This window comes from Cokeromyces recurvatus, assembly GCF_025118155.1.
Source record: "Cokeromyces recurvatus strain NRRL 2243 chromosome Unknown BX663scaffold_32, whole genome shotgun sequence".
Classification (NCBI taxonomy): Eukaryota; Fungi; Mucoromycota; class Mucoromycetes; order Mucorales; family Mucoraceae; genus Cokeromyces; species Cokeromyces recurvatus.
Genome location: NW_026251418.1, coordinates 290326 through 316123, shown reverse-complemented (window position 1 = coordinate 316123; position 25798 = coordinate 290326). Strand labels below are relative to the sequence as shown.

General features: G+C 31.8%; 14 protein-coding genes across 14 annotated transcripts; 5 read left to right on the top strand and 9 right to left on the bottom strand.

The window, feature by feature from the left end:
* Positions 1-88: 88 nt before the first annotated feature.
* BX663DRAFT_522182 (uncharacterized protein) lies at positions 89-702 on the bottom strand. The gene is made up of 3 exons (XM_051529343.1): positions 466-702; positions 363-388; positions 89-307 (listed from the first exon to the last, which is right to left on the bottom strand). Exons 1-3 carry the CDS (start codon positions 530-532, stop codon positions 236-238), a joined length of 165 nt encoding a protein of 54 aa, XP_051379303.1. The 5' UTR covers positions 533-702; the 3' UTR covers positions 89-235.
* Positions 679-1397, bottom strand: BX663DRAFT_219078 (uncharacterized protein). Its single transcript, XM_051521785.1, has 2 exons — positions 1009-1397; positions 679-926 (listed from the first exon to the last, which is right to left on the bottom strand). Exons 1-2 carry the CDS (start codon positions 1226-1228, stop codon positions 826-828), a joined length of 321 nt encoding a protein of 106 aa, XP_051379302.1. The 5' UTR covers positions 1229-1397; the 3' UTR covers positions 679-825.
* BX663DRAFT_522174 (uncharacterized protein) lies at positions 1129-2492 on the bottom strand. Its single transcript, XM_051529342.1, is given in 4 exon segments — positions 1129-1294; positions 1347-1567; positions 1628-2398; positions 2415-2492. 1 exon segment carries the CDS (start codon positions 2264-2266, stop codon positions 1628-1630), a length of 639 nt encoding a protein of 212 aa, XP_051379301.1. The 5' UTR covers positions 2267-2398; positions 2415-2492; the 3' UTR covers positions 1129-1294; positions 1347-1567.
* A 1298-nt stretch (positions 2493-3790) lies between these two features.
* BX663DRAFT_522173 (uncharacterized protein) lies at positions 3791-4858 on the bottom strand. The gene has a single exon (XM_051529341.1). The coding sequence runs from the start codon at positions 4607-4609 to the stop codon at positions 4040-4042; it is 570 nt and encodes a 189-aa protein (XP_051379300.1). The 5' UTR covers positions 4610-4858; the 3' UTR covers positions 3791-4039.
* A 2208-nt stretch (positions 4859-7066) lies between these two features.
* BX663DRAFT_555172 (uncharacterized protein) lies at positions 7067-7369 on the top strand (the record flags this gene model as incomplete). Its single annotated transcript, XM_051531597.1, has 2 exons — positions 7067-7244; positions 7350-7369. The coding sequence occupies 2 exons, from the start codon at positions 7067-7069 to the stop codon at positions 7367-7369; spliced, it is 198 nt and encodes a 65-aa protein (XP_051379299.1).
* A 188-nt stretch (positions 7370-7557) lies between these two features.
* On the bottom strand, positions 7558-8055 carry BX663DRAFT_555171 (uncharacterized protein; the record flags this gene model as incomplete). Its single annotated transcript, XM_051531596.1, has 1 exon — positions 7558-8055. The coding sequence occupies one exon, from the start codon at positions 8053-8055 to the stop codon at positions 7558-7560; it is 498 nt and encodes a 165-aa protein (XP_051379298.1).
* A 2816-nt stretch (positions 8056-10871) lies between these two features.
* BX663DRAFT_441561 (uncharacterized protein) lies at positions 10872-11633 on the top strand (the record flags this gene model as incomplete). Its single annotated transcript, XM_051523465.1, has 3 exons — positions 10872-11148; positions 11215-11363; positions 11427-11633. 3 exons carry the CDS (start codon positions 10872-10874, stop codon positions 11631-11633), a joined length of 633 nt encoding a protein of 210 aa, XP_051379297.1.
* A 1745-nt stretch (positions 11634-13378) lies between these two features.
* BX663DRAFT_441608 (uncharacterized protein) lies at positions 13379-13561 on the top strand (the record flags this gene model as incomplete). The annotated part of the gene is made up of 1 exon (XM_051523469.1): positions 13379-13561. The coding sequence occupies one exon, from the start codon at positions 13379-13381 to the stop codon at positions 13559-13561; it is 183 nt and encodes a 60-aa protein (XP_051379296.1).
* A 1083-nt stretch (positions 13562-14644) lies between these two features.
* Positions 14645-15196, top strand: BX663DRAFT_489416 (uncharacterized protein; the record flags this gene model as incomplete). Its single annotated transcript, XM_051524891.1, has 1 exon — positions 14645-15196. One exon carries the CDS (start codon positions 14645-14647, stop codon positions 15194-15196), a length of 552 nt encoding a protein of 183 aa, XP_051379295.1.
* Positions 15197-15604: 408 nt separating this feature from the next.
* Positions 15605-18076, bottom strand: BX663DRAFT_522154 (uncharacterized protein). The gene is made up of 8 exons (XM_051529340.1): positions 17878-18076; positions 17688-17800; positions 17544-17618; positions 17449-17481; positions 17273-17380; positions 16443-17177; positions 16252-16360; positions 15605-16168 (listed from the first exon to the last, which is right to left on the bottom strand). The coding sequence occupies exons 1-8, from the start codon at positions 18020-18022 to the stop codon at positions 15744-15746; spliced, it is 1743 nt and encodes a 580-aa protein (XP_051379294.1). The 5' UTR covers positions 18023-18076; the 3' UTR covers positions 15605-15743.
* A 158-nt stretch (positions 18077-18234) lies between these two features.
* Positions 18235-19399, bottom strand: BX663DRAFT_522149 (uncharacterized protein). The gene is made up of 2 exons (XM_051529339.1): positions 18818-19399; positions 18235-18753 (listed from the first exon to the last, which is right to left on the bottom strand). The coding sequence occupies exons 1-2, from the start codon at positions 19141-19143 to the stop codon at positions 18573-18575; spliced, it is 507 nt and encodes a 168-aa protein (XP_051379293.1). The 5' UTR covers positions 19144-19399; the 3' UTR covers positions 18235-18572.
* A 75-nt stretch (positions 19400-19474) lies between these two features.
* BX663DRAFT_522148 (uncharacterized protein) lies at positions 19475-19912 on the bottom strand. The gene has a single exon (XM_051529338.1). The coding sequence runs from the start codon at positions 19854-19856 to the stop codon at positions 19650-19652; it is 207 nt and encodes a 68-aa protein (XP_051379292.1). The 5' UTR covers positions 19857-19912; the 3' UTR covers positions 19475-19649.
* A 2304-nt stretch (positions 19913-22216) lies between these two features.
* BX663DRAFT_522145 (translation protein SH3-like domain-containing protein) lies at positions 22217-23185 on the top strand. Its single transcript, XM_051529337.1, is given in 5 exon segments — positions 22217-22383; positions 22465-22552; positions 22610-22617; positions 22637-22740; positions 22818-23185. 5 exon segments carry the CDS (start codon positions 22285-22287, stop codon positions 23146-23148), a joined length of 630 nt encoding a protein of 209 aa, XP_051379291.1. The 5' UTR covers positions 22217-22284; the 3' UTR covers positions 23149-23185.
* A 16-nt stretch (positions 23186-23201) lies between these two features.
* On the bottom strand, positions 23202-25514 carry BX663DRAFT_545854 (P-loop containing nucleoside triphosphate hydrolase protein). Its single transcript, XM_051530945.1, has 5 exons — positions 24904-25514; positions 24748-24832; positions 24582-24652; positions 23823-24509; positions 23202-23740 (listed from the first exon to the last, which is right to left on the bottom strand). Exons 1-5 carry the CDS (start codon positions 25470-25472, stop codon positions 23233-23235), a joined length of 1920 nt encoding a protein of 639 aa, XP_051379290.1. The 5' UTR covers positions 25473-25514; the 3' UTR covers positions 23202-23232.
* Positions 25515-25798: the final 284 nt, after the last annotated feature.

Sequence of the window (25798 nt, the reverse complement as noted above, 5' to 3'; positions counted from 1 at the left end):
ATATAGGATAGAGGGTATATCACCTTTTAGCCTATGCAGAAATTAATGTCAGTGAAAATGATATTTTAAAAACCAAACAAATAGTTACCTTTTTTGTGTATGTGAATCTTCTTGTATTTTATAATAAAGCTTGAAGCAATATCTGCTTCAAAATTCACACTTAAAAATAAAGATTGTTGCGTAAAATAGCATAGAATTAGTTTCGATCTGCATAAGAAGGGATAGGTATATGTACTTACGATGGTTGAAAAGAAGAGGATGAAGAAGCCTCAGGGTTTAATTTTAATAAACACTCTCTAGTTATTCTCTAACAAATACATGTCAAGTTTAGTTCCTAATTGTAATAAAGTTGCTCAACTTACCGTCCAGTCGTGCTTCCAGTTGATTGCTGTACTGTTGTCAAACCGTTCCAAATCATTTCGAATAGAATCAAAAAGTTGTGGTATGAATTGAAAGTTTTCTTACTTAATTTTGATTCTATAGCTTCTACTAAATCCCAATTCTTATGGTTAGTTTCTTGAAAATATGACATGGTCTAGTGAAGTAGAAAATGAAGTTTTATGAAAGTCTTCAAACAAAATACAGTGAGCGGAAAAATGGTTTGGATGTTTTGGCAAAAATAACAAAGAACAAAATGTATTTAAAAGAGAAAATTGTTTAGTCTACTAATACAAGTTTAAAGAGATTTGATTGGTTAAAGATGTTTAAATCAGTGCTCCATATGAACTGGACAAGGGGATTTTTATACTTTTAATAGTTGTCCAAGTTTGTTCCATGATAATTTATCAATATAAGCCACTTCCATAAGAGGGCGTAAACGATTTATCAATCTATTGAATCTATTGGATACTCCATTTGATTCAATCTTCGAACTCTCGTTACATATCCCTGAGGACAATCCATGTCTAAAAATTCAAGCTTATTACCTAGTTAAAGTAAGAACAGTTATACACGGAACAGCAACTAAAAGAAATATTACAAAGGATAAATAAGATTGATTTAACTTACCATTAATACAATATCCTATTATATGCACTTTATTTAATACACCTGGAACCTTACAAACAATATTCAGCAAAATATCTTTCATTACAAGAGGAAGCTTTAATCTACCATCTTTTATTTCTTTTGTTTGGTCATCTTTACTTCCAGTTTCAAGAGCACCAAATTCAAAGTTATCACCTGCATAAATGGTATCGATTTTTCTACCCATTTTCTTACTAGCCATTTCTTCAATTGCAGCTATTTTCCTTTTGGCATTTTTAGCATTTGAGTTCGAATAACTCGACTTTTCCTTGTTATATAACACATTAGTAAAAAATCATATATATTCTGCAGTCACCTACCCAATTGCTTTTATGGATGAACTATCGAAAATAGTATTCAAAAAAAACCAGAATCGATACAACTGATCGGACTCGAGTAAAGCATATATTGTTCTACTGTCTTTTTGTAAAAATAAAAGCGATAACGTAGTAACAGTTAGAGACAACCATGCTATAAGAGGATCATTTACTGGACAATGATCTATATTTCGGACATGATCGTAAATTTCATTTAAAGAAGTCTATTATATAAAAACCGTCAATGATAAAGTTTAATTTTCTGTTTTAAAACATTATTCTTACTAAATTTTCCAATTTGTCAAATTCCGCACTAATTTTTTCATCAATTTTATAGAAAAATCTTCAAAATCGTCAGTCAGCTTGTTGATAAGTTGGTCTACAGTAGCAATAGGATACTTGAAGTAAAAACCAGAGACTATATGCTTGGTGGCCACGGCAAGCTTACCCTCTGGTTCTATAATACGTGGTCTCCCAAACTTCTTAAATAAAGAATCTGCATTTTGTTTCCAAGCTTTGTACCATCTTTGAACATTTCTTGGTTGCAAATTAAGATCCAAAGTGACAACCCTTGCACTATTTCTTGGGTGAATGTCGACGAGATGAACTGCATGAGCTTTCAGTTCGTCACGGCTACGAAGTTTTATTTTGCTTTCTTTGGGAATATTTTTGGCACTTTCAGCTGTTACATAATTCACCTCTATAATATCCTGAACAATATTATCTTCATTTGCTAATACCTCACAGGTCTTTGATCTCGCTTCAATATAAAGCATGTAGGACGTTAATTCTTCCAACTTGAAAGGATCTTCACCTTCAATGTCCATCAGGTCATTGCCATTTTCGTTGACAATGTTTCCTACTCCATCTTCAAAGAAGAATTGATAATTCATTGCACCATATATCGAGATTAGTCGTGTCATAAGGAGAAAAAAAAAAGGAACAAAAAGCTACGACATTTTTATTTTTTATGTGAGAAAAGGTGCACATTTGTATCTATTTTAATTGGCTAATAATTTATACAGCTTCAAGAATTACATGGCATTAAAATTAAATTAAATCAAACATAAACATAATTGCTTATGTTGCATGAGGGAATCTTTTCAGGGGTAATAGCTTGCGAAATTCCCAAGTGGAATTAGATGTATACCTTGAAAGTGAGTTTGCTCTACTGGCTCTCTGCTTACTTGTGTCCCTCTCTAAGACTGTGAATAATATCATGAATACTTTAAAAACATGTTAGTTTCTACCTCATGTGTATTTCTGAACGCATACTTTAGAGTAATAATAATGTTAGGCTAATGCTTTAGTATACTTGCTTAAAATTATAATTTTACATAGACCTAAAGACTTTAAAAAAGTACAATAATGCTTGATTATTTGATTTATATAGCAATTGACATGTTAGACAAAATTCCTGAATGCTTATAGACCAGCAACTTCCTTTCGTGCCCATACCCAATACTTTGTTGCACACAAGTAAGATGTTTAACCATCAATGAGATGTATTCAAGTTTTACTGTTACTTCTACGGGTTATTTATATTAATTACTGTTATATAATTGTATTTCAATAGATTACCTAAAGTATAATATATAAAACAAAACAATTATACTATCATCCTTTGCGGTGCAATTATTCAAAATTGTCTGCTGATGGAGCATTATTGTTTTCACTCATCCCACTTTTTGCAGACAAAGCATTAAACGAAATCTTAGACTTCAATCAAACTTAACCTGGGTAAGTTAACCAGATTTGCTCTCATGTTTGCTGAAGCTTCTATGTTACAATTCTAATACTGACATATAATACTGATTTAAGCAGTACATATTTATTTCTTTTTATGTTTAAACTTACTAATACAACTTGATCCTTTATTAGATACAGCGGATATTATTTCAATGGCATCTGATTTATCAAGTTAAATAAACAGTTATTAATTAAATCAAATTGCCACCCTATTCATCTGATTGAAAAAAAAAAAAAAAAAAAAAAAAAAAAAAAAAAAAAAAAAAAAAAAAAAAAAAAAAAAAAAAAAACTGAGGCATGATAAATAATGTAATCTGATAGCAGACGTTATTCTTGATTGATCAAAACGCAAGATAGTAGGAATAATTAACCCTTTTAACCATGCTTGTAATAATCAAAACATTATGATCTTCTTTTCTTTTTTTGACTTTTCTTCAAGAAGGATGAATTTTATAAAGATATAACGTTTATATTTTTTCTGATAATCCTTTGAATGATCATATTCTTTTCTCAGACAATAAAACTAATAAATCTGATAAAGAAATAAAGGAATCAATGAAAATATCTCTCTGTTTCGTCTAGCATGAAATAAAAATACGTAATTTATACAAGTATAAGTGTATATAAATGAAAGAGCCTTTTTTTTTTAAAAAAAAAATAGATGAAAACAATGAGCGAAACATGTAAAAATAGATGAGCTTTTATATAAAAATAAGAGAAGAATTTAAAATAATCAATAAATAATAATAATACAAAGGAAGAGATCTCTTCACTTTTTATATTAATCTGATCAGATTTCCTTTTTTTTTTTTCCTTAATTCTAGATTTTCATCATTACGTTTTCGCTTTAAAGTGTTAATAAGCTAGTGATCTTTTCTATTATCTAGGTAGAGAGAGATCATGAATATGATAGGTTATATAGATATAGAGAGGAAGTGGCTTTATCTTCAGATAACATGTGCATTATTTTTTTCAATATCTTCCAAAGATGATCTTGTTTGAATACGTGTGGTATCAGAGAAATGAGTGTATAAATACATATAAAGTGTGATGATTACGTTTCTTGAAGGATTATCTTTCATCGTAAGATGCATATCTTGATGTTGTATTTCATAGCAAGAAATTTTATGGGATTTATTGGCAAAACCATTGGTATTGACCCAGGTTGTGACAGTTTCAGGGCCAAATAAATGGATGTTAGATGCTTCTTGTAAATTTTGTATGACATACAAACTCATACCTGGTGATGTTGTCGTAACGTTGTAGAACTGTTTGTCTTTGATAATTTTAAAAATGCATTTGAAATTATTATTTTCATATTTTAGAATGGGTGTATTCTTAACCTCGCAATCGAGGAGAACTATATCACTGGTCAGAACAGAGTCAAAAATAGTCATTTTAAAATAATAAAAGTAATAATAAAAGTAAAGAAGCAAAGAGAACATGTTTTTTCTAAGATGAGTGTCTTCTTTTATAGTTGCCATATCTTTAGGTTTGCCAATTAAAACTGATATCATTATCGCGTTGCTTCAGAAATAATGATTTATTATATTTCTAGTAATAGAGAAAGCTTCGGTAAAAATATACTCTATTGCAAAGTAGAGTTATTCGAATACGATATTCATGTATAATGCTTCATTATATCAGTGTTCATTTATCCAAACCATACTTCTATTAATACCACTTACCTTGCAAGTGGCATATAAATAGCCCTCGATATTTTCCATATAATTTGGGAGTGTTACAATTTTTGTATTATCTTTAATAAACTATACAAAGTTTTCACAGACTTGTCTATTTTCTCTTTCTTTATCTTTTTCTTTGCAGGTAAAACATATAAATATAAATATATATTATTTATCTTTGTTTTCTTTCTTTCCTTTTTATTTTATTTTATCATTCTTTTTATTTTTTTTAAAAAAAATGTATCCTAAATACCTCAACATAGATAACAAAGATGGTTACATACTCTATCATGCAACGATATAAGAACTTTCTGTTCCTTTTTATATGACAATGATAGTTTTAAGACTACACTAAAACTTGTCAAAAGCAAGGAATATTATAATCTGTACATAAGTGACTATTCTATGATAGTTTATATTATTAACAGCATCAATATCAATACTGCTATTTCTGTTTTTGGTCCTTTACAGGTAAACCATTGGAACAACCCCTCTGAGCATGTATCCCACACGCACTGAATTGAATGTTAAAAAAGCTTCTCGTCGATTTTACCGAATTTACACAAGATAAAAAATAAATAAAAATGCTGACAACACTGTCACCCTATTAATGTACCCATCTAAATATTCCTTTGACACAAAAAAAGGAAAATATACAAGTTGTACTCCTGAGCAAATTCAATCTATTGTCAGAAAAACCTGTAGGTATCTCTCTCTCTCTTTATATATATATATATACATATATCTTATCTTCTACTAATTACTATCTTCTTTACCTAGTATCTTCTGATGGTAAAAACCAAAAGCATATATTAAAATTTGACTATCTTCAAAATAAACGCAAAAATATAAACTTAAATCTGACAGTGAAATTGCACAAGCAGATGACATTATTAAAAGACAAGCTAATACTAACTTACTCAACCTCTTTCAAGACATTAGCACCAACATAAACCTTTAAGCGCTCTTTGTTTATTATACTTGATGGCTTTTTTTATAGTATTTTTATTATTATTGTTTTCCCTTTTTTTTTTATGCTTCTTTTGTCTTTTTGTTGTGTAGGAAATTATCATGGCTGCAAGATTTGTTACTTAATTCAATAAGAAAAATAGTCATGATAAAACACATAGAGCATTTATATGCTAACTATGTCTTTACACATATTAAGAATATATTTACTCTTGTGTAGAAAAAATGATTAACAAAAGTCCTACATCCAAAAATTATCTTGTTCTGCTGAATATAACTTTATTATAAGTTAAACTGGGATAAACTAAAAATAATGCAAATAAGCGTAATAGTTGATTCCACTCAGAGTGCACACATTAGTTTTATACAAAAGACATGGATCTATATCTATAATAACTGTTAATAATCATTCCCTTTCTATCATTATAATATCAAATACAATTTGTTATATTTTTATCTTATTATTGTTATAGAATAAGCTTTGGATATAAGCATAAGCAATAGTGTAATAGATGAATTACATAATAAAGGATAAACTATAAGCCTGGATATGATATAATACTATGTATACAACATCTTGTAAATAATATAAAACTTATTGACATCCAATTGTCTAGATGTATCAATTATAAGACATAGTATCATTTCTAAATATTTATTTTTATAACCTTGACAAAGGATTCAAGTCGTCTTTGATCCAATAAAATAAAACTATAAAAAATATCAGGAACATACACTCAGATCAAACAATTTAAACCTTTATCAGATTATTATAATATGCAATAGATAATCCATAGAAATCAGTAACTTGAATCAACACAATGTATATCTGAATACTAATATTATTTCAGGACTTTTACTCGTTGACAGTTATTTTTATTTCTCTGATTCAGGATTCATTAGTATAAATACAAGCAGTTCTGTAAACACAAATAATCTTTATATCATTCTTCTTACATTAAATAAACAGTCTCAAACTATACTTCCTTTTGTTTTCTTTCTCCTCTTTTTTCTTCTTTTTTATTTTTTTTCTTCAAGTCATGCCATCACAGAACCCACGAAAAATCATGATCATATCAGTTATTATAAACCTTGTTCACCTCCATTGATAGACGTCAACCATTGTCATAATCAACTTGTGTCTTATGTTTTGGAGGGTAAAAAAAAAATCTTATCTCTTTATTCATGTCTAAATTTGAATATGTAGAATACTCCAATGATACTGATATCGAGTCATTTGTCCAATAATGTAAACCTTCAAGTCATTGCAATGCTGGTAAAGCTATTCACTGGGTAAAGAATTTTTAGGATTAATATATTATGACTGTCGGTGAACTTCGTGATCTTCATGATAAAGATTGGATAGGCATTGGCTTGACAGTATTTGCATTGCATGCATTGAAAAATATGCTTCAGAGTAAAAGACACGCAATTCTCAGTAAGCAGAGTAGCTGTCTTCATCTTGTTCGAAATTCCTCTTCTACTACTACTACTACTCGTATTATCACTCACCTATAAATACTCCCACAAGTATATTATAGTATGGATATGTATATAGTAGATATATCCTTTTTATTTGGATTTATATACCATTATTTTGTAGTAGAAATCAACTGGGATTAATTTTTCTCTATTAATTAATCAACTATATTAATATGTATGTTATTCGGTTTCGATCTACTGTTCGTGTTGCGTCTGTTTGTTTTTTCTTTTCTTGATCGGGGAGGGGTTTTTTTCAACCATTGATGGATCAAGTTTGAAATAAATAGTTTCGCCATGAATGTTAGTAAGTTGACAACAGCAAAGGTAAATTATTGATGGAGCGGTAACGAAATAAGTGGCATATTATTTTCAAGAGCGATTTTGACTTGCTGACTAAAGTAATCTGCTGTCAAATATAAATGTTTGTTTTTTCTGGACGAACTTTGAGTAATGGCCGTAGTAATATATACCGGAGTAATCGTGTTCACTGTAATGTGATCGTCTTTACCAAAAGCACGCAAATCATGACAATAGCTCAGAAAAGCCGCTTTTAAGGCACCATAACTTAATAAGATGGATAGGTTAAAGAGACCACAAACAGAGGAGACAGCGGCAATTTGACTATCTCGGCTACATTTCTTCATGGCTTTGTACACTACATTGATACCTACAATGGCACCCATGATATTTGTTTGAAGAATGGTCTCTGATTGATTCATAATCCAACTATGATACAGTGTGTCCGCCGTCAATTGGACGAATTTTTGAAAAAGGTGGTCAAATTTTTGAATAAATTTGCCCACTTTTTTGAAACTCAATTGGGCCATTTTATCTGAGGTATATTTTGTTACTTTTTTTATACCATTATTTCGTGATTATTTTTCAAATGAGCATGAATATTTTTTATGAAGATGGTGCTGGTCATCTCATTGATGAACAGGGCGAGCAAGCAAAAACATATGTTGAAGAGAAGTCATTTCGTTTGAAAAGATTAACAGATCTACGAAAATACATTAAGAATAAGGATCTCCAATTTGAAACGATCAGTTCAGACGATACAGTCATGAAAGAGGCTAGTCCAAAGAAAGAAAGACCTCTTGAGTATAACGTTTATACAATGGAAGACCGTAGACGTTACTTTTATTTTTTGAAAGAAAAACTCATGAAACCAAAAGATGCAGCCATAGCCGCAAATGTAAATTATAACACAGCGCGCAAATGGAAAAAGGCTTACGAAGATGATCCGGAAAGGAAGATTCCTATCAAAAAGACGAATCTGAATCCTAACAGACCAGTCAGTCAACTGAACGAAGCTCATAAGGTCTATCTGATCAGCTTTTTTGATGATGACTCAACTGCAACAATCCAGGACGCAGTTGAAAGCTTGACAGCCAACTTTGCTGGCTTACAAATAAAAAAAACAAGAGTAGCCGAGTTTATGAAGGAAGAATGTAATCTCAGTATCAAACTTATTAACCGACACCCTCTTGCCAGAAACAAAGATAAAAATCTTAAAGCTCGTGCTGAGTGGGTTGAGAAATTGATCAGCAATGGCGTCAATTATCTCGACAATTGTATATTTGTTGATGAGTCCGGGTTTGATATTAATATGCGATGTAGTCATGGTTGGTCACAGCACGGTACAAAATCAACTACCACAACTCCTTCCACCAAGGCTACCTCACATACTGTTCTTGGTGCAATATCAGCTAATGGTGTCGTCAATGTGAGTATGCGAAAATCTGGAAATGTTAAGAGAAGGAAAGTTGTAGGGGCCAAAAAGAGAAAGGCTCCTGAAGATAAATTAACTATTCCCAGTGGCACTACTGGCGATCATTATCTTTTGTTTCTTAACGATACTATGGATATTATGGATGAGTCCCCAGAAATGAAAGGATTTTTTATTGTTGTGGACAATGCTCCAATTCATATTCCTGCTATGATTGACCCTGTAATTGTAAGTCGGGGCTCTAAGCCATTATACCTTCCTCCCTACTCGCCCGAACTCAACCCAATAGAACAATTTTGGTCCATTCTTAAGGGAAAAGTAAAGCGAAGTAAACTTAATGATGTTGAAACGCTTACTTCAAGAATTATTGCGGCTAGTGAAGAAGTACCTGTTGAGCGTCTTCAAAATATTATTCAACATTCTGTAAACCAGCTTAGCAATTGCTTGAATAAGGTCCCTCTATAACTTTCCCTTAACATTATTTAAGGTACAATATTTTCAAAAAAAAAAAAAAAAAAGATCCAAATGAATTTCAAACAAATAACTAATCGAGTTTCAAAAAAGTTGGCAAATTTATTCAAAAATCTGACCAGCTTTTTCAAATTCTTCGCGACAGACATTTTCATTATTCTTTATTTATTATTATGGATACACAATACTCTGAATAAAAACTTAATACAGCTAGAGAAGGCACCAAGGTTTTCTTCTCATCACATCCAATGAAGGATTGGTGTTTTGAAAAATATTTTTTTCAAGCTGATTATAGGAATAAATTGAAGCACTATAATCGTATAGTTCGTGATTATTCCAACAATCTTGATTGGATCCTCAAGCTAGAAGATGTACCAAAAATAGTCAAACACTATTGTTCTTTTTTGTTGAATGAGATTGTAAGTCACTTTATTTTTAAAAAAAATTCTTACTGAATCATTTTTTATAGCCTAGCAAGGCAAAGTTGAAAGCTAATACCTCAAAGCCATCGAAAAAAAGACGCCTTAATATTAATTATGGTGCACAATTATTGTTTGGAGATGGAAACACGGTTACTAATCCAACCATTAATTACAATGTAATATACTATTAAAAAATAATTGAGTTATATAAAAATTAATATTTTTCACCTTTTAAGCTTGAGAAAAAGAAAGAGAAGGATGAAAAGAAGCAAGGAGAAGATAAAAAGAAGGAAGAAGGAAATGAAGAATATCCTAGCTTTTGGAAAGATTGGATTGGTTTTCTAGAAAATAACCAAAATTTTCATCCTCATAGGTAAACACATTTTTTATTTTCCTATCAAGAAAAAGAAAATCATACTAAAAAGATATTACCGTTATCATTGTAGCCCTGAGAATCACAATGTTATCAGATGCGGAAAAAATGTGTCTCCTCGTCCCAATTTGGATGAAAATATATACAAAGACCATTTAAGAAACCATGAAGAAAAAGTGTATGAATTACCAAAAGTATTCATTCCATACCTTGATAATATTTTTAGTAGCGTAAGTCGTGTGTGTACATATTAATAACTTATCAGAGCACATCTAATTTGATAACCTATGACACAGGAAAATAATTCTGAGTATAGAAAAGCTATACGAAATATACCTCCTTGTGAAGGTGATGACGAATTTAATTACAATTTTCTAGAAACTGTATTTCGAGCTGTGTAAGTGACTCTTTATTAAATTATATGCTAGCTTATGCTATTATTTAAATTTAATATGTATACTGACCTATCTATATAAATATATATATAGATATGACTTCCATACTACAACTATAGATATCAGGGACGGAGAAGCAACATTTAATTCTCTATTTATATATCCCTTTCTCGGAGCAGTAGCTACATGGCTAAAAGAAAGTGAAGATTGGTGCAAAGCAGGATTTCGGCATGCGGAGGTACAATTGATATCCATGGGTAAACAGCTTAAAACTCTCCCATTATATGAAGAAGATAACCACAGTTATCTGGCTGATGGAGTTATTAAACTTTATGGGTTAAAAAACATTGAAATCTTGCTGCTTGAAACGTCAGGTTGTTTTGGTTCTACAGATAAATCAAAAATTGCATTTGATCATCATAAGGGTCTCTTTGAAGTCCTTGCGATGTTAAAAAGTATTGCTGATGAATTTCCTATGGCAAGTGTGGAGACATTCCAAAAATGTAAGGTCTTTTTCACGCATGGTGCAGGTAAGATATTAAATTCATTTGTCTATTATTTTTTGCTCTATCTCTTACTTCTTTTAATAACTCTAGGAGAAAATACTTACCTCTGGAGCCTACGTTTTGAGCCAAAAGACCCGATCTTTGAATTGTGGCTCGAAGATACGCTGTATATAAAGCCAGATATTGATAACAAACTAGAAACTCTTCCTTGTTTCTTGAACTTCTTCTGGGGCATGAAGGTATTTGTCTAATTTTATTGTTCATTTGAATTGCACCTGACCAACCGTTGTTTTTTATGATAGAGCCGCTTGACTGAGAGCATCCTGAATTTTGTCCAGCTCAAAAAAGAGCATATTGAACATTTAGTAAAGAATAGATTTAATGATGTCGCTCCTTCAGATAATCTTTCTACAATTGTTAATCCATCTATTCTAAAATTACTTGAAGAAGACGACAAAGTGGGTATGCATTTACTTGGCCCATTCTACTGTGGTTCTTTCTCTCCTTAATATTGAGTTTGCTTTTATACCTCGTTTTTTTATAGTAACTGTATGATATTAAAGTTTTTATGAAAATCATTTTTATATTTCAAGAATGGCTGCACACAATATTTATATACATAAAAAAAGTAAACATAGAATAATTCAAACAGGATATATTCTATATAACTTTTAAAACAATGCTATATATAATAAGTATAGAATATAGAATATACATAAACTAGTAAAACTTGAGAAAACAAACTGTATTAGCAAGTATAGTAGGGTTTGTTTCTAACAAAGTATTGAAAGCTACCAAAAGTACTCATAATTTTAGAGGTGTCCATCAAAAGTACAAGTATTCATCCTGTTCAGAAAGACTATTTTATTGGTAAAAACATTAACATTGTGTTGACTTCTGTAAACTGCATCATTCTTGCAACTTATAAGCGCTTAATTAATTGCTCGAAAAAAAGGGCGATTAGTCAAATGTTAACGCTATTTATTTAGTATTATTACCTTAAATATATAAAAAAATTTTTTTTTCTTCATATTTAAGCATTGCAAGAAGCAAAACATTCTCGACGAGCAACTCTTTTAAAAGACCATCCAAAAATTGTCCTTTAAATGAGCCAACTCTGCCACGTCTGACTTAGTTGCGTCAAGTGCATGGATAACACCTCAAGCCCGCGGAGAATGTTCATAACCGAACTAAAAACTTAAACCTAACAAGGATCCAACAGTTTAAGATTTGCGGTAAGACAGAAAATGATCTGGGACCAGTTACGGCTTCAAGCTTTGCTTACTTCTTTTACTTACAACATTCTCGACGAGCAACTCTTTTAAAAGACCATCCAAAAACCGTCCTTTAAATGAGCCAACTCTTACCATGTGTAGTTTCTAGTTGCGTCAAGTGCATGGATAACACCTCAAGCCCGCGGAGAATGTTCATAACCGAACTAAAAACTTAAACCTAACAAGGATCCAACAGTTTAAGATTTGCGGTAAGACAGAAAATGATCTGGGACCAGTTACGGCTTCAAGCTTTGCTTACTTCTTTTACTTACAACATTCTCGACGAGCAACTCTTTTAAAAGACCATCCAAAAACCGTCCTTTAAATGAGCCAACTCTTACCATGTGTAGTTTCTAGTTGCGTCAAGTGCATGGATAACACCTCAAGCCCGCGGAGAATGTTCATAACCAAACTAAAAACTTAAACCTAACAAGGATCCAACAGTTTAAGATTTGCGGTAAGTCAGAAAATGACTAAGTCATATCTGCGACTGGCTATGTTTGTTCGTAAGGAAAATGTTTTTTTTATATTTTTGCATGCACAACCAAAAACATCTACCATTTTTTTCAAGAATGTTAGATACAATTATATATACAAAATATTTCACATTACAAAGTGCGTGTTGCCATTATTTTTATAAATCGCAAAATAAAAGGATTTTCTTAAGTCCTATATTCAAAAAAGATGACGCATGTAAGTTGTTTTTCAAATTTAGTATCATGTGATGTAACATGTAAAGTTCTATTTTTATATTTTTTTAGGATTAAACTCTTCTCGATTTTTTACACTTTAATCTAAGATTGACATGGACATTATTAATTACATTTCTGAAGAAATCGACTCTTACACTTATGATGAATCTTCCGGTGAAAAGATGGAAGTTGTGGATGTCAGCAAAAAAATTGCAAAAGTTGAAGCGGTTCCACTTGTAGATAAGAAAAAGAAATACGGTACAGATCAAATCCAACACTTTTTTTCTTATGAGGGAAGAGGGTATGTCTGTAGCAAAAGCAGCTGAGAAGTGTATGATTCCACGTAGCACTGTTTATAAACTTCTAAAAGGATATAAAGAGAGGCCTGGCCCTGTTTTACTAGAAACCAAGTCAAAGGGGCGTAATAGAGATACACCTCCCAAATTCGTTCCTGAACATACAACCTTTTGAATCCAGTACTTTGATAAACAAAAAGTCACAATATTAGAATTAGCTAGAGCGGAATTGATCGAAAAATTTCCTAACTTGATCATTTCGTTGCCAGCACTGTAGAAACATATTACTAAAACGCGTTTCTTTTCACTTAAACAAACATCGAAGTACGATATGGACATAGACGGAGACATAGACACAGACATAGACATAGACAGGGAACTCCGTCTGCGTTATGAGGTTGTCTCTAAATGAAAAGAGCTCGGTGTCGATTTCCAAAAAACAACACAACTGTCTCATTATAGATTAAAAAACTGTGTAATTAACTGAAGACCAATGGTAACCAAAAACAATGCATCTACATATGTTACACTTTGCTGCTACATCATCATTCTTTTATGATTTAAAGTGTTTTGAAGGTGTTCAAAGTGTTCACGTACTTGTGTTACTCCAGTTTATTTTATAAAGTTATTTTATAATTTCATACTCAGCAGAGAATTAATAAAAAAAAAAGGAGGTATTTTTACATAAAAGACTTTTTTATTTTTTATTTTTTTGTTTTTTATACAAGATTAAATATACTTAAAATATGCGTATAGACACAATTATCATAAAAGTGTATTATATGTTCTATTATGATTATTTATCTTATTGAATAAAGCTATAAATCTTACAATCATGACACGTAGAACCAACAACAAAAATTTCAGTACAAAACGTTATCAATTCATTGTACCCTGAAGATAATCCATCAAATAGTCAGATACTTCAGAATGTTATTTCTGCGCTACAATTATCACCATTTGATGTAGATGTTGATTTTGAAGATGGATGCAAGCAAAAAATCACTGCCCTGACTACAGCAAATGTTGAAGACATGGAACATAGAGAAGTAAAAAAAGAATAAAATTCTCTACACCATGCGGCAAGCCTTCCTCATGGGCAGACTGTGCTCATGTTGATGACCCATCTTCAACCCCATCATGTTATCAAATAATTAAAAGTAGTCCATATAGCCAACTATTCACGTTTGATAGCTATATGATGTTAAATGAAGAACACTTGGGGCTTTTAAATGCATACTGGAGGAAGTGACCACAGATGTACTTGGTGGTGGGACATTTGTTGGCTAGTTCGATTTTAGTAGACGGCAGTCACGCGCTTCTCCTTAATGGCGTGGAATCTTATTGCAGATATCCAAGTATTGATGCACATTTTGAGAAAGTTCCGCAACAATCATCACTTCCTGATTTTAAGTCCCAGTATCTGAACAAGTTAAAGATTACAAAGATTTTTTTTGATAATTCTGAAAAACTAATAATTGGATCAAACACTTGCAACATTCTGGCCATTTCAAGTATTCGTGTAGATAATGTTAAGCTTGCCCCTGAGGGGGGTGCATCGACAAAAAATTTCAATCCTTCAACAGATGCACGTATTTTTTTATCAGCCACCTCGATAAAAAAATCAATTAAAATACTTAATGCTAGTAGCGATCAGCTGCTTTCCATGGGTGCAGATCCTTTAACATATGTCAGGCAATTACGGTCTAAATGTAACCAAGAAATCACTTATTCTCTTGCAAGAGTATTTGGAGAATATGCAAGAAATCATACATTACAACCAACTATTCAAATGATCCAATGCTGCTAACAACTTTAATTAGTTGTAAGTCAAGTTTTGGATAATTTAACAAGTCTACGGAGATTATTCACAAACAAAGTAGTTCCTAAACCAATATAAAAACCTTTCAGTTTAAGAACTACTGGAGTACTGACCGTGTTTGTTTATAACGAAGAGGTTTATATCAAACATAATTGGAAGTTTTTTAATTATTAAAGTTGATTATAAATAAAATTAGTTATATATCTTATAATATTGATCTTCATTGTTAAATTCATTAGTTTTTTTTTCTACAAAAAAAGAAAAGAGAGTAGTACCTTTTTAAATATGTTTGAACAAGGGGAGTAATTTTTTTTTTGCTACTGTTATTGTCCTTACTATATTAAATACTTGCTAAATAATACTTATATTTCTAAAATAACAATAACGAATTATATCCTCAAAATCACATTTAGGGTCTTTATTTGCTTACTTTTTATACAATAAAATAACATATATTCAAATTATGTATAACAAGCCGTAGTAATAAGCTTAACATTACATATCTTAATAACAAATTTTATAAAAGTTACATAATTTATTGCTGTAATTCAACATAGTTTGCTGGGAATAGACCAACTGATTTACCATCAGCAGCAAGACCTTGCCACCAATCGTCACTGACAAATTCTATATGCGTAATAACATCACCTTCGACAAAAGATATTTCATTATCTTCATCTGCTTCATAATCATAAAGCGCAACAGCAACATTACCCTTATCTTCTTCTTGTTCGGATTGTTGCTTAAGTGGAGTTGAGGCTTGTGTAGAAGTTGGTGCAGAAGTGGATACAGATTCATTAGGAGCTAAAGAGGGCTGTTCTTCCAAAAGCTGAACATAGTTAGCAGGGAATAAACCTTGTTTTTTACCATCCTCACCAACACCATACCACCATCCTTCATCTACTTGATCAATTTGAGAAATAACTTCACCTTCCACAAGTGACATTTCATTGGGCTCAGCTAATGTTAATAATCATATTTAGTTGAAAGAAATTATGAATTACAAAAAAAAAAAAAAAAAAAAAAAAAAAAACTTCTCTTACCAGCATCATATTCAAATAAAACAACAGCGCATAAACCTTCATATTGACCATTGGGGACAGCAGCAGCAGCACTAGCAGTTTGTGAAGCATGAATAGCACGATCAGTGACCTAATAAGAGAAGAAGAAGAAGAAAAAAAAAACAGGGTATTTAATAAAAACATAACTTGAATGAACATATATTTATATCTACCTCATTCATTTGAGATTGAAGAGCAGCTGCTTCTTCTTGCTTTTGATGCTCTAATCTTTCTGCTTCTTCTTGCCTTTGACGTTCTAATCTTTCTGCCTCTTCTTGTTGACGACGCTGGTTTTCTTCTTCTTCTCTAGCTCTACGTCTTCTTTCCTCCTCTTCGGCTTTACGCATCTCTTCTTCTTGACGTTTACGCTCGGCCTCTTCTTCTTGACGTTTACGTTCAGCCTCTTCTTGTTGTTGTTGTTGTTGATATCTAGCACGTTCTTTTTCTTCTTCTTCTAATTGAATACGACGGCGTCTTTCTTCCTCTTCCTGCAATCTTAGAGCTTCCTGTTCCTCTTGTTGACGTATCTTGGCTGCCTCTTCAGCTTCATGTCTACGTCTTTCTTCTTCAGCCTCACGTTCTTTTCTTTCAGCTTCTTCTTGTTCACGTTTAATCGCCTTTAATCTCTCTTCATCTTCATTATGACTCTCATTGGATAGTATCTCTCTGGCTCTTTGAGATTCACGTTCACGTACCTCTCTTTCAAATCGTTCACGTTCAGCACGAACTGCCATAGCACCTGAATCTTGATTTTGCAGTGCTACATTCCAACGATTTCCCAATTTCTTTGGTGCGGTTTGGATAGGTGTATAATTTGTACCAACAGGTTTGGGTGCATTTTCTTTTTTCATGGACTCACGTTGCATTGCTGCAATGTCAGGAATTTCGGTCTTTTTGTAGACAGAACCCTTTTAAAATAGAAATATGTAAATATGTTAATTCTTATGGTTTTTTTCTTTAAAAAGAAAAAATCAAATAACAATATATTTCTTCTCTTCCTTACCACAGGTTCGACCCTAGGTTGAGGCTTTGCAGTTTCTTTATGGACACTATAGTTGGCGCCTGAAGATTCAGCAACACGTTTCATGATAAGACTAGGTTCAACATCCGCCTAATTAAAGCCATATTTCAAGTTTATACAAGTGCTTGTTAATTTATATATCTAATCATCTACATTACCTCATCTCGAGCATTAATTTGAACATGAAAACTCTAGTAGTTACATGTGAATACAAATTGAATTAGCTTTGACTTTCTTTTTCAATATTATCTACCTTGAAAAACTTGGATACATCATTCAGTTGTGAGTTGAAGAAAGCCTTTCTCAATTCAGGAACACCACTACCACACTATAAAAAGAAATGAGAACTTTTCTTTTTTTTTTATATAACAAAGTAATGAAAAATGAATAATCTTACCCAACCAATAAAGACAAATTTTGGAAGTTCTGTATTAGGATCAATGACTTTTGCATAAGCAAATTGAACCTTTCCATCCGAGAATTCGTCATTTAACTCTTCAAGTCCACCATCTTTTTATTACAATATATATGCAACGTTAAGCTTCTTTCCTTTTTTTTTTTTTTTTTTTTTTTTTTTTTTGTCTTACCGCCTGTTGCTTGAACTCTAAGATCATAAGTGCCTTTGTCAAACGCAAATATTAACCAATTTGTATCATCTCTGTCACTAATTACTGCTTGAAATGCTTCATCAAGCTGCTTTCCATGAGGAGCAAAATTAACGTGGAAACTCATCTTATTATAAATAAAAATAAAATTAATAATAATAATAAAAATAATAAAAAAGGCCAAGATATCGTTATAAAGCTGTTTGTATCGTGCAGAAATCTCCATTTTATTAAAATTGAAAATCAGACAAAATATTTTTAGACTAGATGTCATTTTCTACAACTTGTATGAATTTGAATGCTACGAAAGTAAAATAAAAAAAAAATTCCTACAAAGTTATTCATTTTTGTATAGACGGATACTCTTCATAATTTCAATAGAAATAAAGGTGTGTCGATTCAGCTCGAGTCATTGTAAATATGTGTATCCATATTATCCTTGATATACGAAGTTCATCAATAGCCACTATCCAAGTCTACAGCTTTCACACTTTAAACTCAGACAATGTTAGTATTTTTTCGGACAAACAAAAAAGGAGTTTCGGACAAAAGGTTCATGATTTTTCAGATGGAAAAAAGAGCGTTGAATATAATTTTATCTGTATCATGGTTTACTCTATCAATACCCATCTCTTTAGGCAAAAATATTGCCATTATTAGAATGGCATAAAGCGGATTTACTTTTTCGATGAGTCATCATTGCTTGTAGAAGGACGTTTCAAGATATGTCTTGAAAACCTGGAAGGACGGCCAAGTGCTTGTCTGTGGCTGTTCATGACATCCCTAAAATTTAGCACTGCCACCAAGTCTCTATTCCACCATTGTCTGTTGGACTCCAAGCATTTTTTATTTGTACATCTATTATTGAACAAAAAGAGGTTACTAAAAGAGCTGTCTGCATTTTAGAATGCTGAGGTTTTACCTTAAGAGTTCATGACATATGACTTTTGGTCTAGTGGTTCTTCTGAATGGCCGTGATTTAAGTATTTGCAATAACTTTCCCAGTTTTCCATCGTTGCAATTGAGACAAAAGGAAGAAGTACTGTATTCATCAATCAGATATACTAAAAAACTATGCTTTTTCAACATCCTTCGCATGTCCTTGCCTCTGATCGGTTCGTGGAACTTGCTGTTGGCAGCAGACCAATCACCCACCACAAGTTCAGAATCCTTCCCAAATTTCTCTCTAAGTTTTGCTGCAAGTCGGCTGTCGGACTGCTGTTTGTTGATAATTGAAGAGAGTTTCATCTTTCTGAAGGGAAGTAAGCCATGTTCGCGCCCTGTATTGTCTTCATTTGAATAATAAGATGCTAATGTATTATGAGCTTTTCCCTTGACCTTCAGGTATTCAGAAAACTGAAGGACGTTGACAGTCGAAGCTGCATACTGTGAAAGATCTGCTTCGCATTACTTTACTTCTCCAGGCCTTGTGGTTTGTCTTAGTTTAATAAACTTCCTCGATTTGGTTTCCTTGGCTTTTTGATTACTGGTATGCCGATATATGTCGTAGTTGCTCTTTTTTTTTTTTTTTTTTTTTTTTTTTTTTTTTTTTTTTTTTGCTTCTCTCGTGCATACAGTACAACAAGTCACGGCGTCCAGGATCTATAAAGACGCACTTGTTGGTGGTGTCCTAAAGATCTTTTGTTGACAATATGCATATGTATTGGAAAGCCTCGTCATCTTGTATGCGTACGCCCCTATTACCTCCTCTGGATGATTCTTTATTCTGTTTGAGAACAGAAACTCCTATACCATCAGTCTGAATCATGCCTCGAAACTGCTTTGACTTTGATTGGCCTTGATCCTTCAGAGCTTTGCATGATACAATGACTACTTTGGACCAAGTGAGTTTTTTTGTCTAGGTTGGATCGCTGACTGGGATTTACAATATGGTTGCTCAGGATCATGGTATCGATCATCATATAAGAGGGAATATAAGTTCCTCTCAAAGGAAAGCACATGAACGACTTGTTTCCTGTCTGTTCGTACAAGTTTGCAATCTTCTAGTATGCCTTTAAATGATTGAGAGGTCTGCTTTGCAATCGTAGTAGATACTTCCCTTCGGAAATTTATAATTATTGTTGTAGATATCAAATAACTGTTGAATAAGAGAGACGGTTTTATCGTCCAAAATATCCGTGGGCAAGTTTTGGATTATGCCAGAAGCAAATGAAAGCTTCAGACGTTAACGAGGCTCTGTAATTTCATTGAAAATAATTCTGTTTACCTCTTCTTTGATCTGATTTCCCTTAAGTAATTCTTGCCTTCTACTTTTGATCCTCTCTTTTTGACCTGTGATTTGGTTGATGAACATACGAAATCTACTCCCAAAGTGTACTACAATGGCTTTTTTTTTTTGTACACAGTATTAATTTTGGCACATTCGTACGTCACGATTTGCTGTGAATTTTTCAATTCTACAGGAACGTAACTACTTAACTTGCAGTACTCTTCCACATATTTTACAGACAATTCTCTAAACTCTTTTGTTTTCGAGCTCTTTGGAGAAATGGATCTGCTTTGTTGTACGAGTACCGTAAACACCTGCATGTAAAAATCCTTTTGAGCATATTTTTGAAGGTTAAAAGATTCATCTTTCTGCAATTCACTAGTAAAAATGAACTTCATCAACGCAAAAGTGTGAATGACAATTGTATTAGTAGTTGACACGAGGCGTCTAAGCCTTGGTATATATTCCGGCTTCCACTGAAGTCTAGAAACAGAGGTTTTGACCGTTATTGCTTTTAAAGAGTTTACTTTTATATCAAAAAAAAATTGTATAATAAAGAGGTAAAAAAGTAATTAACAACATTTTTAAGAATAAATCAGAATTATGACACCAGTTATTCCGTTCGATCCAATAAGCTGAACATAAAAATAGATAAAAAGGTACAAGTGCATACAATATTGTAATTTTGGTTCAAAATGCCGTGTGTCGGTATACTCAACATGAATAGTGGGATTAGATACATGCCTTGGTAAAAAACTATGTATAGTTTAGTATCTTAAGGGTCTGAATGCTTTTAATATTGTTTGAATTCATTTTTTACAGTTGTCTGAATACTTTTTCTCATTGGCCTGAAAGCCTTTTTGAACCAGTCCGAAAATATTTTTCAGTTATCCGAATTTAAAGTGCTAATACTGCATGTAGACCCTTCATCTCTTGAATCTATTACCATCAAAACTCCTTACTAAGAAAGTGAGAAAATCAATTGATGTCTGGCTCATACGCTGGCCTTTTATATGTACAATTCTGCTTGAGATGCACTACCTAGCTCACTCCCAAATCCCTGAACCTTCTGATCATCATCATCTTTCAATACAACAACGATTTTCTGATAGTTAATTATCATCACTTATACATACACTTCAACGTTTCCCCTTTTATCCCAAAAGGGGTTTTCTTTTCTTTTTTTTTCCATAGCGATCTGACCAGGGCAAAACAGCATATATAAATGATTTGTGCTCATTGGTCATTTTTTAATGTTTTAAATAAAATTCTTACAGTCATGAAAAATAAATAAAATAATAATCGCAGAGTTTACAACTTATAGAAGGGTCTACATACGGTTAAAGAAAAAATAATGCTTTAACCATTGATATCTTTGCATGATTCCAAACTACCGTATCTTAAGAGAGTCTTTAACTATTTTCCACCCAACTTTTAGTTCAACGTTCTTTTGTATGTAAAAGATATATAATTTACTGTAATTCTTAATGCTTTATAAAAGCATGGTCAGAGAGTTTATTAACAGATATTAGGTTACCTTATTTTACAATCCAAATAAGCAGAATCTAGTACACCTACTATTACCTTTTTTTTTTTGTCTTGTAATTATTTTCCTTACTTTTTAGACAATAAATGCTTTCTTCTGTATTGGCTGTCACTTTATATTAATTATTCTACAATGAATAAAACTCTGCTCTATTATTTAAGGGGTAACATTAATTACACTTTAATCAGATTTTCTCGATAAATAGTCGCCTTCATCAACAATAAAGTTGGGAAAAAATAAAACAAGTCAAGCTAAAATAACTAAAGTAGTTGAAATATGACAACAGATGATAGTATAAGATATACTTCAATATTCTATGATTTCCTTTGAATTCTGTTTACAGAAAAGACGTTGTATTGGAATAATAACAGCATAAATCATTAGAGATAAAGAGCTTTTTGGATGTTCTATGTAATAGGTTATTTTGATTTTTAAGAAAGAGTTTTTTTTGTCTTAATATTGCTTAAATAGCCTGTAGAAAAAAAGAGTCACTATTATCAGTGAGGGGTAATAAAAAAACAAAACCCCCTTCCCACTCTCCGCCCTGGTATCAAACAGTGTCTTTTTCCTTTTATTAACGCTAAAAAACACACACACACACAACAATAACAAAATGCATCGTGGTAACATTTCTTCGCGAGTAGTCCCTAAAATAAAATGGGTTAATCCTAAAGATAGAATTAAACAATGGAACATTGTTACTGGTGATAAAGTAAATCAGATTATTAAGTTCAGTTTCTGACATGTTTGAATTAATACATGCTCAATTCTTTTTCTTCTTCTTTTTTTTTAGGTTGCTATTATTGCTGGTAAAGATAAAGATACCATTGGTGAGATTAAATCAGTAAATCGTAAAACAAATACAGTCATTGTTGAAGGAAAAAATTAGTATGATACAAAAATAAAATAAAATAAAATAAAATAAAATAAAATAAAATAAAAATTAACCTTATTTATTTGTTTAGGCCAAGAAACATGTTCCTATGCAACCTGCTGCGCCTGAAGGCATAATGAGAATAGAATTACCTATTCATTACTCCAACGTTATGTTACTTCATCCTAATACACAGTAAAGTACATTACATTTCAATATTCTTATGTATTCATCTTTTTTTTTTCTTCTCCTCCTCTTTTATTTGCTCTTAGAACACCTACACGTATTGAACGTCGTAAAGTGACAAGGACCTTAGAAGATGGTCGTATTATTTCACGTTGGAGTCGATTTGTGAAAGGAACAGATATCGAGATCCCTAAACCACAGAGAAAATATGATGATCAAAGTGTTGATGAACAATTTACAACGGCACCTGAGGATGTATTGACTGTCACTTACCAGCACAATCCTTTTCAACCTCCATTCCCCCAAGATCTTGTGAAGGAACTTCGAAATCCTTACAAAAAGAAGCTCAATATAAACCTAAATGCTACCACAACAGCAAAGACTACAGAACAAGTATCATCACAAGCGACAATATAATATAACGTCATTTTAATTAAAATATTATAAAGAATAGAAATCATTTTTTTTTTAGCTTTAGCTTTAGCTTTATTTATTTATATATTAATGATCTTCTTCATCATCATCTACAAGTTCAGCTTTCACCTTACTTTTCAAATTTTGAAGAAAATAATCTACATGAGATCCCTTATAGGATAACTCTTGTTGATAGTTTTCGAATTTTTCTTTCAAAAGTTGTTTTGATCGTTCGTCATCTCGTCTTGTTAGATATTCAAAATCTCTTTCAAATTGAGCTATCAATTCATTTGAACTTCTAATATAAGCTTCAAATGCTTCTACCTGAATTTTGTGGGAATGAATAAAATTATTAATATGCCTTTTTGTGAGCTTTGGTGGCGGCTGTAGATGATGGATGGGTATATGAACGGTGGGTGTAGACTGGCTTGTGTTATCATTTGTTATAGTAGTAGAAATTGTAATTTCTGGTTCTAATAGCATTGGATCATCTTGTTCCTTTTGAAATAAGGATGATTCTTCAAGTACATTGTTAGTAGTAGTAGTAGTAGTATTTAATAACCTTGGATCAGATTCGCCTTTTAATTCTTTTACTCTATAAATATAAAGTAATATGATTACTAATTCAGTACACACACACACACACATATATATATATACATATATAACTAACATACCTGTCAGCATATCTTAATGTATTCAATGTATGATCACTATTTGAATGATTAGGTGATATAGTAGCAATCATACATGTCTTTGAATTGCCTATAAAGGAATCTCTTAATACCATTGTCAATTTACTTCCTCTAAAGGGCGCATGCCGTTTATCTTGATCTAAGGCACGAATACATTCTTTTAAGGCCAATAAACTACGATTGATCTCTGCTCCTTCCATACGCGTCTTTGTATCTGAATTACTACCACGATCTGTACCTCTTTCACTACCTGCAAGATCAATAAAATTTAATTTACCATAGACAGCATGGTTCGAAGTTTGTTTAAGTAAAATTTGTAAAATGGCATGCGATCTGGATGACGCTTCATTTGTTTCTGTCTTTGATGTTGTACGCTCTCGATTACCAAAATCAAAAACTTGTTTCATGACAGAGGATGAATGGATATGATATTCTTTTAAACCTGAAATGATAATATTGCCCTTGCCATCCTCTCGTGGAACTAGCTTTTTCCGACTATTAAGCAAGTCAAATAGTTGTCCCTGGTATATTTCATAGTAGCCTACCCAGGCTTGAAGATGGCTGTAATGTGGATTATTGAGAAGTTTAAAAATATCTGTAATAGCTTGAAAGTAAAGACCATGTTTAGGATTAAGCATAGTAAATGTCTTTCCAGAACCTGTTTGTCCACTATAAAATAATAATTATGTATATGATTTTTTTTAACTCGCACTATACTATTGATAGATAATAATTCCTTACTATGCAAAACAAGTTGCTTTTCCACCTTTAAACATATGTTCTACTAAAGGGCGAGTTGTTTGTTGATAAATCTATTTTTTTTTTCAATATGTAATTAGTATCACAATATGCATGCAAAAGAAAAAAAATAGCTGCAAAAATATAAATATGTGTGTATCTATCTTACAGTTCTATTTGAGGTATTACAATCAAAAACGTCATCAAATGTAAAAGAATGTTGTTCAATATACTTTGTAAGATCTACTTTTTGTCTTTAAAATAAATAAACAATAAGTCTATATAACAATATATTATAATGTATATACATCTATAAGATATATACTTTGGCGCATGGATTTCAATAGTTCTAGTATTTGTTAATGGTGCAATATCTTGCTCATTCATGTTAATCTCATGTTTATTTAATGGTCGTTTTCTAACACATACACGAATCTTTAAATCTTGTCCTCCTGCCTGATTACAAATGGTTATACAAGATCGAACATCTTTCTTTGGTAATGTAACTGGACTACTAGTCATTCCAAGATTAGGTTTGGCTCGATTCGCAGTTATTTGATTAGGTCTCTTTCTATTATTTATGAGTATAGTTGATCTTCTATTATTATATACAGAAGGCAGTGTAGTGTTGTTCGAGTTGCCTCTGATACCATTCAATGGCCTTGTAGGTGAATCATCAGCTGGTTTCATTCTTTTTCTTGACTGTTTCATAGCTAAATAGTGTTCAAGAGACATTGAAGGATCTTCATTGCGTTTTGTTGGTGATGATCGCCAAGGTGAAGTGTTAGAAGTATAATATCTATTGTTGATTGGACTTTCACTAGGACTTTTTCTTTTTATTGGAGACTGTCGTGCAGGGCTTTTTAAAATACTTGTTCTTTGGGGTGAATACATTTAATATTTAACATCAATTATTGGCAATTTAATGAAAAAAAAAAAAAAAAAAAAAAAAGGGGAAAAGAAGGAGACAAGTCAAAATCAGAGAAAGGTCAAATTAACAAATTTAATTTTTTTTTTTTTTTCGTGTCCGATAGAAAAAAAAAAAAAAAAAGGACTGCAATCATCAATTCTACAATTTTTTTTATTATTGAATAAAATTTTAAGGCTCATTCTTGAACACATAAATGAAATAGTATTGTAGTGACAAAGTCAGATCAAAAAAAGGGAAAAAATAAGGATATAAAAAAAAAATGATAATGAAAAAGGGGGAAAAAAGTTTA